This window comes from Meriones unguiculatus, chromosome 16 (assembly GCF_030254825.1).
Source record: "Meriones unguiculatus strain TT.TT164.6M chromosome 16, Bangor_MerUng_6.1, whole genome shotgun sequence".
NCBI lineage: Eukaryota > Metazoa > Chordata > Mammalia > Rodentia > Muridae > Meriones > Meriones unguiculatus.
Genome location: NC_083363.1, coordinates 1,726,035 through 1,740,901, shown reverse-complemented (window position 1 = coordinate 1,740,901; position 14,867 = coordinate 1,726,035). Strand labels below are relative to the sequence as shown.

General features: G+C 54.3%; 1 protein-coding gene across 1 annotated transcript; it reads right to left on the bottom strand.

Moving 5' to 3' along the window:
• Positions 1-9,530: 9,530 nt before the first annotated feature.
• Lst1 (leukocyte specific transcript 1) lies at positions 9,531-12,438 on the bottom strand. Its single transcript, XM_021655844.2, has 4 exons — positions 12,171-12,438; positions 11,014-11,115; positions 10,645-10,667; positions 9,531-9,755 (listed from the first exon to the last, which is right to left on the bottom strand). The coding sequence occupies exons 1-4, from the start codon at positions 12,187-12,189 to the stop codon at positions 9,606-9,608; spliced, it is 294 nt and encodes a 97-aa protein (XP_021511519.1). The 5' UTR covers positions 12,190-12,438; the 3' UTR covers positions 9,531-9,605.
• Between the last annotated feature and the right edge of the window lie 2,429 nt (positions 12,439-14,867).

The following is a 14,867-nucleotide window of genomic DNA, read 5'->3' as shown; positions in this document are numbered from 1 at the left end:
TAGACGGGGAGACCCCGCTTCCCAAGGAACAGCGAGACCAGCCTTCGGATGCAAGCCGCAAGAGGTTTATTTTGATACACGGGTACCCGGGGCGACCAAGCCTATCGGAGGACTTGCGCGCCTCTCGGTTAGGGTGACGGGTTTTTATAGGGCTCGGGAGCAGGAGGCGCGGTTACAGAAGCGAGAAGCAGTTACAGGGTTCTGATTGGGTGGTTTGAACAAAGCCGTAGTTAAGTCACGTACCCAGAACAGGGAAGGCGGGAAGGCAGATTGTGAGCCAAGTCACGTACCCCCCCGGAACTGGAAGGCGGGAAAGAATGCAGCGAGGTAGCTCTTGCTATACCACGCCTACTCTACATAGTGTTAACGATCGCTGCTATCTTTTGGTCTTTCAGAATAATAACTTTAAAAAATGTGTATGGGGGCTGGAGAGACGGCTCAGAGGTTAAGAGCACTGGCTGCTCTTCCAGAGGTCCTGAGTTCAATTCCCAGCAACCACAGGGTGGTTCACAGCCATCTATTGTGAGATCTGGTGCCCTCTTCTGGTGTGCAGGCACACATGCAGGCAGAACGCTGTATACATAATACATCTTAAAAAAAAAAGAAAGAAAAAGTGTATGGAGTCTTGGCCTGCCTCTCTCTCTGTGTGTGTGTGTGTGTGTGTGTGTGTGTGTGCGCGCGCGCGCGCGCGCCTCTTCTGCTCCAGAGGCCAGTGGAGGGTGGTGAATGCCTGAAGCAGAGTCACAGAGGGTGTGAGCTGCTGTGGACCATCCGGGTCCTTTGGAAGAGCAGCCAGTGCACTCACTGGCTGAGCTGTTTCTCTGATCCCCAGAACTAATCTTTCAAATGATTTACCTACATGTGTTTTATGTGCATTTGTGTTTTGCCTGCTCGTATGTATGTCTGTGTGAAGGTGTCCGATCCTCTGTTAGAGCTGTGAGCTGCCATGTGGGTGCTGGGAATTGAACCCAGGTCCTCTAGAGCAGCCAGTGCTACTAACCTCTCAGCCATCTCTCCCGCCCAATAACTTTTTTTTTTTTTTAATTCAAGAGGTTACTGGAAATTTAAGGCTAAGCTGGTCTACATACTCAACTTTCAAGTATCCAGTGTTACAGAGTGGGATGTATCTTAATTAATTAAAATAAGAAATGAAGTCTGAGTGTGGTGGTTCTTTAATCCCAGTGCTCAAGAGGCAGAGGCAGGTAGATCTCTGTGAGTTCGAGGCCAGCCCGGTCTACACAAAGAGTTTCAAGCCAGCCAAGAACTACAAAGTTGAGATCCTGTCTCAAAAAACAAAACAAAGCAAAAGCAAAAGATGACTGAAGTCCCTAGAAGGTCTCAGAGATAATGAAAGTTGCTCCTGAGTACACATGATTTACTCTTGATGGAGTGCCCTGGAAGGCTTTGTCAGCTTGACGCAAGAGGAGAACCTGGACTGAGAAAATGCCTGCCGATCACCTGTCAGCAGACGATCCTGAAGGGCATTTTCTTAACTGGGGATGGATGGGGAGGACCCCGCCCGTTGTGGGTGGGGCCTGGCGGTCCCCGGCTCCGTAAGGAAGCAGGCTGGGCAGGCCGTGGGGAGCAAGGCGGCGGCAGAGCCCCCCATGGCCGCTGCACCGGCTTCCAGGCTTCTGCCTGCCTGAGTCCCTGGCTTCCCTCCGGACCCCGAGAGTCAGGGTCTGTACGCAGATAAACCTTCCCGAGTTCCTCGTGGTCACGGTGCTCCATCACAGCAACAGAAACCCGAGTGGCGCGGACAAGTGATGTCTCCAGAAGCCATAGCAAGAGGGTCGGCATGCTAGGTGGCATGGGGGAGGGGAGAGCAGCAGCATCTCCAGCCCAGGAGGGGGAGGGGAGAGGGGTGGGTACAGCCCTCTGCTCTTCCAGAGGACCCGGGTCTGACCACCAGCACCTGCACGGCAACTCCCAGCCCCCTCTAAGTCCAGCCTGAGGGATCCCGCGCCCTCTGCTGGTCCCTGTGGACACCGGGCGACGGGTGACCTGCCAGACGTTGGGACAAAACACCCAGACGCAAGAGGAAAGACGAGAGACTAGAGCCCTCGTCTCGGGTCAGAGGGCCGCTGTGTCTCCCTGTGGAGACCCAGTGCTCGCCCCGCCGGCTGGGAACCGAGGGGCTCGGGGAGAAGGTGGACTCGAAGCCCCGTGAAGACCCACAGCTCCCCGGGTCTCAGGCTCCGCGGCCAGCAGGGGGCAGCACACACCTGCCCATGGCGCCTGGGTCCCGCACCCTCCGCTTAGCTGCCCAGGCGGGCAGAGGGGTGGGGGAGCTGTCCGGGGGGCCGGGAGGGTAGGCTGGGAGGGAGCTGGCGCGGGAAGTGCTCCCAGCCGGTCGGCATCTTTTGTTTGTTTGTTTGCTTTGTCCTGGGCTGGCTCAGACCGCAGGCTGACCTCGAACTCACAGAGATCCGCCTGCCTCTGCCTCAGGAAGCCCCAGGTGCCCGTTCACCGCAGGAAGCACCTGGCAGCGTAGAAACATTGTTGCAGAACAGAGCTACACACAGACACAAAGCGAAAAAATGTATTAGTTTAAAACGTGGGGTTAAGGGCCCCGCGGGTACAGGTTACAGCGCGGGGTGGGGCTACAGAGCGCGGCTTCCCCCACAGGCGGGTCACACCGTCCGGAGCCCGGGGACCAGAGGGTCTGGCGGCGCCCTCTCCTGGCCGCCGTGGGCACAGGCATGCACCTGTACACAGGCGACACACACGGAAAGCTGAGAATGTTCCTAAAACACCAAACCTAGAAAGATGAGACGGCTCAGAGGTTAAGAGCACTGGCTGCTCTTCCAGAGGTCCTGAGTTCAATTCCCAGCAACCACGTGGTGGCTCCCAACCCTCTACAGCGAGATCAAGCGTCCTCTTCTGGCGTGCAGGTGCACGTGGAGATAGACACTGTATACATAATAATAAATTAATTAAGAAAAAAGATGGCGCTAGCCGATCTCGGTGGTGTAAGCCTGTAATTCCAGCACTTGGGAATTCCAGCACTTGAGGCCACACAGAGAGACCCTGCCTCCAAAAAGACAGAAGAAGAAAGAAGAAGAAGAAGAAGAAGAAGAAGAAGAAGAAGAAGAAGAAGAAGAAGAAGAGGAAGAAGGAAGAAGAAGGCGGGCTAGCGAGATTGCTTGGTGGATGGGGTGCTTGCTGCCGAGACCAGCGGCCTGCCTTCTGTCCTTGGGGCCCGTGTGACACCCCCCCCACGGGCTGTCTTCTCACACGTGTACACACGAGTGCCGTAACACACTCCTGAGTGGACGCACGCAAACGAACATATAGAATCTTTAAGGAAATAAAAGCCGCAGCGTGAGTGGTGGGCTGGCCTCGGTCTGCACAGAGCCTGCTGGCAGGCCTCTCCTCCAGGGGCTCCGTCCCCTCCCGGGCCTGTGAGGCGCGTGCCAGCGTGTGCCGGCACCGGTGCGGCCTGGAGTTACGGGTAACAAGATGTCTACCGCTTGTTCCTGTGGAAGACAGAGGTCATTCTGTAGTTCCCAATAAATGCGTTTAAGTAGACAGGCCTTTAGTCCTAGCGCTGGAGAGGCAGAGACAGGCAGATCCCTGTCAGTTCAAAGCCAGCCTGGTCTACACAGCGAGTTCCAGGACAGCCAGGCCTGCTACACAGAGAATCCCTGACTTCAGAAACCAGAACAGACAAGCCAAGGTGATTAACCGGTGGGTGAAGTAACAATGGAGGGGTTTCCTGGTGCTCCAGCAGCAGGGGGCACAGTCAAGCCGGTTTCTGCGGGACGCTCCTTCCCAACGCATCCCCCTGGCAACGCTGCCGGGAGAAGAGGTCTCCCCCCTGCTCGTGGAGCTTCCGGACACTGTCCTGGGTAACCTCACACCCACCACCAGCTCGCTCCGCGGCTGCCCGGTTTATAGGGCAGCCCCAGAGGGAGAGCCAGGCTGGGCGGGACGCACCGAGGCGGGGAAGGAGCCCCGCGTCTCGGGGAGGGCTCCTGGGGTCTGCAATGGGTGACCAACCCGCTCGGGCCAGACGGCCTGTCCCTGCTAAGAGCGCCCCAGGCACCCCATCTGTGCCGTCGCCAGCCGGAGGCATGGCCCGGTGCCGCTGCTCGCCCTCAGCGCGGTCGATCCAGGTGACCGGGGTCTGCTCAGGAGCCGGAGTGTGAGGGTAGGAGGAGGAAGGGAAGAGGCTGGGATTTAGATGCCGCAGTGGCTGCCTGGCGGGGGCTGAGCACTGTGCGCTGACGGGTACCTGCTTGGTCGCCTGCCACCCCAAAAAGGCTATTTCTGACATTCATAAAACCAAAAGGCCCCAGAAAAAGGGATGGAAGGGCTGGGGTTCTGAGTTCGGCCATCGGTGTTGTTTTTGAGATAGGGTCTCTAGCTGCTGTGGGCTCCATTTAAAGCCAACATAATGCAAACACCAGATCAACGCAAACGACAAAATTTTATTGTAATCACCAGGCATGGTGGGGCCTGCCTGGGATCCCAGCACTCCGGAGGCAGAGGCAGGCGCATCTCCTTGAATTCAAGGCCAGCCTGGTCTACCAAGCGGGTTCAGGACAGCCAGGGTTATTACACAGAGAAACCCTGTCTCGGAAAACAGAAATTAAAAGTTAAAAAATATTGTAAAAAAGCCACCACTGATCAGTCAGGGCTGCAGCACAGACTCGGAGGCGGGACTTCCCCCCTGGAGGGACGCCTTTGGCATATTTAAAGGATGAAAGCATAAAGTAAGGGGCAGCAGCGGGGAGGGCTGTAGCATCTTCCAGTCGTGTTTGGGCATGGGGGGGGGGGGCAAGGGAGTTCCCATCAATCTGGATAGGCTTTGGTTCTGGGGCTGGGAACAGGAATTTAGCCGACCCGCCAGCAAGACGGAGAAGCTGTCTGAGATGGCTCGGCTCAGACAATGTCTCCCTGACAAGTCTGGACGCAGGCAACTGTCTCTTTAAACAGGAGCTGTTCAGCTATCAGGAAGTCCCCAGGGACCTTGAACTTGGTTTCTCCCTGAGATCAGATGGACTCTGAAAACGAAGGAAGCTTAGGGTTAGCTTCTTCTGTTTGTTGCCCCCAGTGGCCTAGGCTGACCTCAAACTCCCGCACACGGCCAAGGGTGACCTTGAACTGGCTCTCACGCTCACCTGCCAAGTGCTAGGACTGAGTTACATCCCGTAGCCCTGGCTTGTGTAGCCCAGCCCGGCTCCGAACTTTCAGTCCCCTCCGCTTCGCCCTCTGGGTGCTGAGAGATCAGGCTTGTACCCACATCCTCAGCTGGTGTTCTTTCTTCAACATTTTTAGTTACTAAAATCACATCAACTTCTTTTGGGGGTGGCGCACACACCTGTCATGGCTCACACAGATCGGAGAATAGCCTGTGAGAGCCCATTCTTTCCTGTTGCTCCGTGGGTGCCCGGGCTTGGCCTCACGCTGTGTGGCAAGGGCCTGGACCAGCTAAGCCACCTAGCCAGTCTGGTTTTCTGTCTTGAGGGTTTAATTGGATGCATACAGAGTCTGGAGTCTACTGGATTGTTAAGTTTGTTAGGAAGGACACAAATATAAAGTCTGAGGGACTTAAGTCTAAGTTCATGTTCTTTTTTACTGAAACTGATTTCAATTAATGGAGAACATAAAAAGCTACGTTTGTTGGGCACATGCGGCGCTTTTCAAACCGTAGTTCGCAGACCCAAGATGGTCAACACTGGGAATGCTGGGAAATACTCAGGCTCTTCTGTAACTCTCTCGTGAGCTGGCCCTTGGTAATGCTCTACTGATTGACAGTTGATTTGTTGGCCTTTTTCTTCTTTTCTGACTGAGGGCCTCACTGTGCTATCCTGGGTACCCTACAGCTCTCTATGCACTTGAGGCTGATCTTCGAACGCTGGAGGTACTTGTGACTTGGGCTCCCAACTGCCAGGATTATAGGCTTATATCATCATATTATGCTCACAGGTATTTTTTTAATTGTTTATGTGAGAGACGGGACCTCAAAAAGCCCAGGCTACTTTTAAAATTAGCACATAGGGTATGGAAAGAAAGATCATTCCACAGTTAAAAGCACTGGCTGCTTGTACGAGAATTTTAATTTAGATCACGGCTGCTCTGGCAAGAGATCACATCCAAAGACCTTCCAGGTCTGTGTGATCTGGCTGGATACAAACTCGCCTTTAATCCAGGAGACAGAGGCAAGCAGATCTGAGCTCAAGGCCAGCCTGGTCCAGAGCAAGTTTCAGGTAAAGAAGAGCTTAAGTGGTAGCGCACACCTTTAGTCCCAACGATGAAGGTGAAGCTTGCAGCAGAAAACGCCCATTTTTGGAAGTGATGCCTAACTGAGAAGCAGGAAAAGAAAGTGACGAGTCAGAGGTCAGAGAAGATTTGACAATAGGATACGCCCAGCTCTCAGGAGAAGAAAGAGGAAAGGGAAGCCACTTGGGGGCATTGCAGAGAGAGAGCTGGAAGTTCCCTTTTCAGCTGCTCTCCCATAAATCCAGGCTCAACTCCAGCACCCAGGTGGTGGCTAGCAACCATGTAACCCAGGTCTGGGGACCTGATGCCACCTTCTGGCCTCCACAGGCACCAAGCATGTGGTGCACAGGCAAACATTTAGGTAAGACACCCATACACATAAAAATAAATATTTTTAAATTAAAAAATAAAGTCTCGGGAAAATTAAGTCAGTGTGTAGCCCAGGATGATCTTGAACTTCTGATCCTCCTGCCTCCATCTCCCAAGTCCTGGGATTATAGGTGTAAGCATCCACACAGAGCCACTATGATTTGGGGGGGGGTGTAGTTTGAGACAGGGTCTCTCTGTGTAGCCCTGGCTGTCTTGGAACTTGCTATGTAGACCAGGCTGGCCTCAAGCTCACAGAGATCCTTTTGTCTCTCCGTCCTGAGTGCTGGGACTGAAGGCACGAGCCACCATGCCTGGCCTGCTACTATAATTTTTTATTTTAGTTTATTTTATGTGCATGAGTATTTTGCCTACATTTGTGTCTATGTGTTACATGTATGCCTGGTGCCCTAAAAGTTCTAAAAAGTTCTAGAGTTATAGATGACTGTGAGCCACCATGTCGGTACTGGGGATCATGCCGGCAATGACACCACAGCAAGACCCTAGCCTTAAGAAGAAAGGAAGGGGCTGTCTCTGACATGAACTCAGTAGCAGCCTCTTTGACCTCCTCCCCCTCCCCGAGGGAGGAGCAGCCTTGCCAGGCCACAGAGGAGGACATTGCAGCCAGCCCTGATGAGACCTGATAAAAACTAGGGTCAGATGGAAGGGGAGGAAGACCTCCCCTATCAGTGGACTTAGAGAGGGGCAGGGAGGAGATGAGGGAGGGAGGATGGGATTGGGAGGGAATGAAGGAGGGGACTACAGCTGGGTATGCAAAGTGAATAAACTGTAATTAATATACAAATAAAAATGTAATTTGAAAAGTAATAGAAAAAAGAAGAAGAAAGGAAAGCAAGCCGGGTGGTGTTGGTGCAAGGAGCCCATAATCCCAGAGGCAGGTGGACTCCTGTGAGTTGACCAGCTTGGATAGTGAGCTCCGGCCTCCATCGTGGGATTCTGTCCCAAACTAACAGTTTTTGAGATAATTTCAAAGTGTTCTCTAGTTTGAGGACCACTGCGTTTGTATGACCAGCAAATGTACCTGGCTTTAAAAAGGTGAACCACAGATTTGAAACGATTGGCTTAGCTCATCGGTGTGGACACGGTGGCTCTCAGCCAACTCTCGCTGTACCGTCACCTGGGAATTCACGCTGCTAATGAATGAAACTAGAAATCCAGAGGTTCCTGGCCAGCCTGTGCTACACGGTGAAGGTCGGGGCTAAGAAGACTTGGGTTGGGGGTGGATCAGTGGTGGGGTGTTTGCCCGCCAAGCACACAGCCCTGGACTTGATGCCAGGCCTGCACAACCTGCGCACCGGGGCGCATGCCTGTATCCAGCCCTCAGAGAATCAGAAATTCCAGGTCATCTCAGCTTTGTGATGAGGGGGAATGGAGGGGTGGCTCAGTAGTTACAGCGCCCAGGCCTAGCGTGCGGGTAAAAACACCCACACACGTCTAGTAAAATACTTTCTTAACCGAGGGAAATACAGCGTGGACAATGGTTTGTCGTAGAATGGCGCCCAGGAAGGTCTAACTGTACCGGAAGCTGGAGAGGTGGTTCGGCTAGAGCGGGTCCTAGCATTTGTGAGGTCCAGCTTAAAGCCCTAATACGGCAAGATAAAAATCAAAACCGGACAAACCCTCCCTAACACAAAGCAAAAGCAGCTCCCGCCACGGCAGAAAGCCTGGAGTGCGGGAGGGAGGCCTCCCTGACTGCCGCTCCTCCTTCGCCCGCTCCCAGGTCCTGGAGGGACAGGGCAGAGCGGGTCTCTAGAGGGCATGGCTGTACGGGGCCGGGGACGGCAGGTGAAAGGATTAGAAAACGAGCAAACTAAGCTAGCGAAGAGGAAGGGCTGAGCGAGGCACCGCGGCCTTTGCCTCGACCTCCCCTGGCCCGCGAGGAAGGGAAGCGGCAGCGTCCTCCAAACGCTTTTCTTTTCGGAATAACTGGCCGGGGGTGTCTGGATGTTTGCTTTCTTCCCAGGGTCCTGCGTTCTCTGGGTGTCTCAGCCCCCCGAGATTCGTGCCCAGGAGGGCGCCACTGCCCTCCTGCCCTGCTCCTTCAATGCCAGCCGAGGGAAGACGGCCATTGGCTCTGTCACATGGTACCGAGATAAAGTGGCCCCGGGGATGGCGATGAGCAGGGGGACCCCGAAGTTCCGGGGCCGCGTGGCCTCCTTGTTTGTGCCTCCCAGTTCACCAGGGACAGCAGGGCAGAGCTGCTCCCACAACACCCAGAGCCGAGACACCGGGATCTAGTGTGCAGGGTGGGGGTGCGGGGCCTGGGCGTGGCGGCGGGACCCCGCTGCTGGAGGAAGGTGAGGGGTGCCACCCCAGGCCACAGTGGTCCTGCGAGTTAGGGGCTGTCCGCAGCGCTGAGCTCCCGACCCTTCCCCGCGTCCTGCGGCAGCGCCTCGGCCAGCCGCCGCCCCAGGGGAGCAGCCCACGCGAGCATCCTCCCGCGGGCGGGCGGCCCTCCACGCCTCGGCTCTCTCTGTGATGTGAGTGTCGGCGCAGCGGCGGGATGGGGGACAGACTGCGGGAGGACAGCCTCACCCTCTGAGCAGCCCCTGCCGTTTCTCCCCAGGCCCTTGCCGCGCGGGAACACCCCCTCCTCCCCAGCCCCGGGGTCTGCGGCCTCCAGCGCGCCCAAGAGCGCAGCAGTGGCTAAATCCTTAGCCGGCTCCTCCCTCCTGCTCCTCCCCCCACTGCGCTGTGCGCGGTCCCTCCCCGCGGGCCGGCTCGGCGCGGCCCAGCGCAGTCCGGGCGGCCTCAGCGCTGACTGAGAAGCCTGTCGGAGCTGACCCGGGCTCCCAGAGGCTGCCCAGCGGCTCCCTGAGGCCCTGCCCGCGCGGCGGCTGCCGCCCCGCCCCGTGGGAGCGTGGGCCGGGGGAGGGTGGTCCTCCGGCTGGATGCACAGAGAAGCCGACGCGGAGGCGGGAGCCACAGTCTTTACTGGGGGAACTCGGGGCGGCTCCGACCACCCGCCCAGGGCCGGGGGGCATCGGGGCTCAGGTGGGCTTGTTCTTGGCGATGCAGGCGTAGTCGGTGCTGGGATCGTCCTTCAGGCCCTCGCCCTCCTCTCTGTCGGTGAGGTCACCGCTGGACACCGGCAGCCTCTGCAGAGACGCGTAGTGGAGCTCCTGCCCGGGCATCTGGGCCTGGCGGGGCGGGACTGTGCTGAGGCCGGGGCGCGCTGCCCTCCGCCCTTCCCCGCCCCAGCCCCCGCCTTTCCTCGCTTTTCTTGTCTCCTTTTGTTTCTGAAGCTCCTGTTCATCCAAGCGTTCCTTTCTCTCGCCGCTGATGCTCTTTGACTCTTACTCTCTCACTCTTACTCTCTCTTGTGCTTCCCCCCCCAGCCCCGTCTCTTTCTTTCTGTTTTTCTTTCTTTGTATATATGGCGTAAGTGTGACTGTCTGAGCTTGCATATGTAGTCCGGAAGATGAGGCTTGGACAACATCTATTTTATTATTATTATTATTTTTGAGACAGAGTCTCTCCCTAAAACTGGAGTTGCTATTTCTACTAGGCTGGCTGGCCAGAGGGCCCCCACGTCCTGCCTGCCTCAACCCCCACAGAGCCCCGGATCCAAGTACAAGGCACCACGCCTGGCCGCAGCAAACGCTTTCTCAGAACCCCCTCCTTTGAGACAGGGTCTCATGTAGCTAAGGCTAGCCTTCCACTTGACATGACCTCCCTGCCTCTGCCTGGGATTTCAGCTGTGAACCGCTCTGGCTGTGTGCTGTTCTGGGAACCAAGCTCAGGGTTCCACACACGCTCGAGGCTGCTGACTGGCCGCGCTGCTGGCCACGCACACCACTTCCCTCTCCTTGTTTTTGCTGTGGTTCTTTTGAGACAGGGCCCCTCTATGGAGTCCTGATTGTCCTGGAACTCCTCTCTCACTTCTTCCTCTCTCGGTCCTTCCCCTGGAGTTGCTTTATATTCTGATAAACACCATCCTCCCTGTCCCATTGTCTTGCTTCTCTCCCCCCTCCTACCTCCCTCTTCACTCCGCTCCCCACTTGGGTTTCCCCTCGCCCCCAGACTCACCTTGTTCCTTTCCAGTCTCTTCACTAGAAGAAAACAAGAAGTGACTCAGCATGACCACCCAGCATCCCCCCACCAGAATGGCACCCCAAACTGTCTCATCCACACTGGATCTCCCACCCCAGAAGAGCACCCCACCCCAGGTCCCCAGCTCCAGAACACACACACACACCATTCCCCAGCCCACCAGCCCAGCCTTCCACAAACCACTGGTTCCCCATGCTCACTTGCTGACTGCCAGGGGAACCACGCCCAAAGCCTGGGCCTTTGGGACACTCCTTCCCTCTCTCCCTCCCAGAATCTGCTGGGACCCAGCGCAGGAGAGGTGTGGAGGCAGGCTGTGGTGGCTGCGAGGGCTGTGGGAGGGCTTACCTCTCTGCTGGACCCGGCACAGGCAGGTGAACAGGACAATGACGAGCAGCAGGAGGAGCCCTTCCAGCCCCACGCTCCCAAACAGCAGGTACAGATAAAGGCCTGGAGAGGTGATTGCCAGAGGCCTTTCTCCCCTCACTTCCCCAAACCCCTGGTTAAATGTAAGTGTCACACCTGCTCTAGTTTCCCCCCTTTTCTCTGCCTGTTCTTCCTCTCCCCACACCCACGGTCTTCTTCTGACAATTACATTCATATAATAAAGTCTCCTGATTGTATCCACCCTCATCCCCTCCCTGCCGCCCCCTCCTGCCTCTCCTGCCTCTGCCTCTTCCCTGCTATGCTGACAGTCTCAGGTGTCCCTGGAGGCCTCACAGTCGCTATGCAGCAGCCATGCTTGAACTGCTCCTGGTGCCTGCACCCCTTCAGCACTAAGCTGACAAGTATGTACGACCACACCTGTTCTATGTGGCTCTGGGGTCAAAGCCAGGGCTCCACCATCCTCCAACAATTTTAGGTGCAGGAAAATATACTCTAAGAGATTTGGGGGTTTGGGAGGTTTTGTTGTTATTCTTTATCTGAGACACGGTTTCTCTGTGTACCTTGGCTGTCCTGAAACTCCATCTATAGACCGGGCTGGCCTCGAACTCATGAAATCTGCCTGGCTCCTGAGTGCTGGGATTAGAGCTGTGCACCACCACTGGCTGCCTTTTTTTTCCCCCCAGTGTCTGTTACAGCCTTGGCCACTCTCAAACTCTGTGCAGAGACAGTCCAAGCTCTTGACATCTGTCCTTCTCCCCACCACCCTGGCACTGGGATTCTAGGAGGCCACGGTCTGCCCAGTCTGAGCAGCTAGGGCAGTAACCCAGGCCTTCAGGCCTGCTAAGGACTGCACTGAGCTACAGCCCCAGCCAAGACACATTCTTTACCCAGACTTCAATTCTCACTTCCTCTGGAGATCCTCACACCCCGGCCACCTCTCCTGACTTCATGCCCACATCCTACTGTCTCTTTACCTCTGGAAGAAGCCTCCTTCCCACCTGCCCTGGCTAGTTCTGAGGGAGTCTGACCACCTCTTCTAAACATGAACACTGCCTTTCATCCTTCCCTCTCCAGCACTCACACCGTCCCCTTGTAGACCAGGAGAGACCCCTACGTACCTTCTGTGTGATCTGACATAGTTCAGGGATGAAGAGCAGGCCGGAAGGTCAAGACTTAACTGATCCCTCTTCTGCTGGCTTTAACGGCTTGGGCCAGTCACGTGCCCCCAAGTTCCCCATCTCTCAGGTTAGAGGCCCCATTACAGTCCTCAGCGGTGGTGGCACAGACCTTTAATCCCAGTGCTCCAGAGACAGAAATAGATGGATCTCTGAGAGTTCAATGGCAGCCTGGTCTACAGAAGGAGTTCCAGGACAGCCAGGACTACAAAGTGAGACCCTGTCTCAGAAAGCAAAAAAGCCAAGGGAGGCTCAGAAGAAATAGAGGCGTTTAGCTGTACCCTGCCCCCACTGGATGTCTTCTGCCCCAGCTGTCAGGGTGGGAGGGGGCCTTGGAGGAAGGCTGGAAACTCCACAGAAAGCCTGGGTACTGTGAGAGGGCTGAGGAAGGCAGGGGGTCTGGGGTAGTCAGGAGGACCACTGGAAAGGCGGAGAGGAAGGGTACTTCCCCCAGGAAAGCAGCCCTATTCGGCTGCGGTGGAGAAGTGGATAGCTAACAACGGGTTTGGGGCCTGTCACTTCTCCTTGGCCACTTCCTGCCCTTTAGCTGCTGGTTCCTGCTTGAGGGCAGAAGGAGGCCCCTGACCTAACCCAAGAACCAGATTCACAGATAACAGTTTGAAACCTAGAGCCTCCTAACTTTAGGAGGAATGCTGTGCGGTGGGGGTGGGGAGGCAGTCACAGGTGGAGGGGGAACCCTTAGGAGCTTCGATGAACCAGGCGCAGAGTAGATTAATATTGTTATTAATTATTGTTATTATTAGCAGGGTTTTGCTACAGAGCCCAGGCTGGCCATCTTCCAGCCTCAGTCAGTGCATGGTTGGGTGTACACTTTCAACTGCAGATTCCTTCAGCATCTTTGGAAAACGAAGACACAGGTGCTCAGAGGGTCTGAACACAGAAGATCCCTTCCAGCTCAGAAAACCCCAGATCCATAGTCTGCTTCTCATTGGCCTAGTGGGTGTCCCTTTCACCCAGGATGGCTGCCCTCTCCCAGCTTACCCAGACTCTGCTTTACTCATTCAGTCGTTCAAAGCCACCCTAGTGGAGAGAAATGTCCCCACCTCAGGCTTTCGGGCCCAGCCTCCGGGTTTAGCTTCCTTCCTGTGCCTCTCTTCCTCCCTGCATCCAGAGGAGGAGGCATAGCTGTTGGGAGATGGTGTCAGAACAGCTTTCCTTTAGCCTCCTAGCTATCAGTAAGGTGGTTGCCCCTCAGCTCCCACCTTCCAATTCATCCTGCAGCGCTGAGCAAATGCGTTGTTATTAAAGGAATGAAAATCCCGATCACTCTACTTTATCAATAAAGATGCGGGAGGCAGATGTTGGGGTGAAAAGCTGCTAGCTCAGAGAGGCAGAGAAAGAACCCAGCTCATGTCCCAGAAGGAAAAAAACAAAACAAACAAACAAAAAACCAAAAAGCTCACTAGGTCAGCTGACAGCCCAGGAGGAAAAGGCTAAGAAACTCAAGGCCAAAGACTTGCTAGTCCAAAGCTCAAAAGCCAGAGAGCTAGAGAGCTAAAAAGTCCCTTTTAAGTCTCCACCCTGTCTTAAATACCCCTCAGCTCAAAGTTCCTCCTACTCTCTAATCCTGGTCAGCTGGTTTCTTGCTCCCTGTCTTGACCTAGGATTAACTTTATGAGATCTGGACTCTTGGCTGGCTGAAACACACCACAATCACCTGTTTACCATAAGTAGAAAATTCTTGGGTTAAAGGTGTGTAAAAGGGCTCAATCACACCAAACAAGAAACAGGATTTTACAGTTCACAATGGGATCAAATATCCTATAACGTTTCTCCCTTTTTGTCTAAATAAAAGATTTTCTCTCTAACATCAATAAACTATATGCTGTCTGGTTAAAAAAAAACATTCATAATGCCTAGTCCATTAGTTTTTGACAATCTTGGAAAAAGCACTCTACTATCTATCTTATCTTGGTGAATCCAAAGTTTGACGCCTAAATCACAACCTTTTAAGACCTAAAACATCTTCTTAAATCCTAAACAACTTAAGCTCTAATTGTAAGAGTATAACCCCATCGGAGACCCAAGAAGGATAAATATGCCATGAATAAACAGGAAGAGCAAAGCTAGCCACTTCTAAAACTGTAGAAATGCTAGAGACCACTGGCTGCTTAGACGCCACCCAGCATTTCTCTGTAACATTGCAACATCATCTTAAGCCTTCTGGCTCAGATTAGCTGACGGACTTTTCTGTGAAGCGGGTATTATGAGGACTTGCCTGTCCTCCCCTCACCAAGCTTGGGAGTCGAGTTTGCTGCACCCAGTTTGTCCACTGAAGGAGAAGCAAGGGCATTTTCTTGCTCAGGAGCTAGCTTGCCACATATGAAGTCATCTCCAAAGAGAATTTTTTGATGCTCATCTTCTTCTCCAAAGTTAAAAGGGGCTGCTGCCAGGAGCTGACATGTCTCATTGTCAAAAATTTCTCCAACTAATAAAACATCTTTAAATGCCAAATTATGTAGCTCTCTGAAGTTTTTGAAGACCGTCTATATATCTCTAGTATATATGAATTGAATTACTTGTTTCTAGCTATATACTGACTAAGTTAGAAAACGTCTGTTTAACTAAGCTAGTACCTAACAACACCACAAGTTTGATTGACTATTAATTTGCATTTCT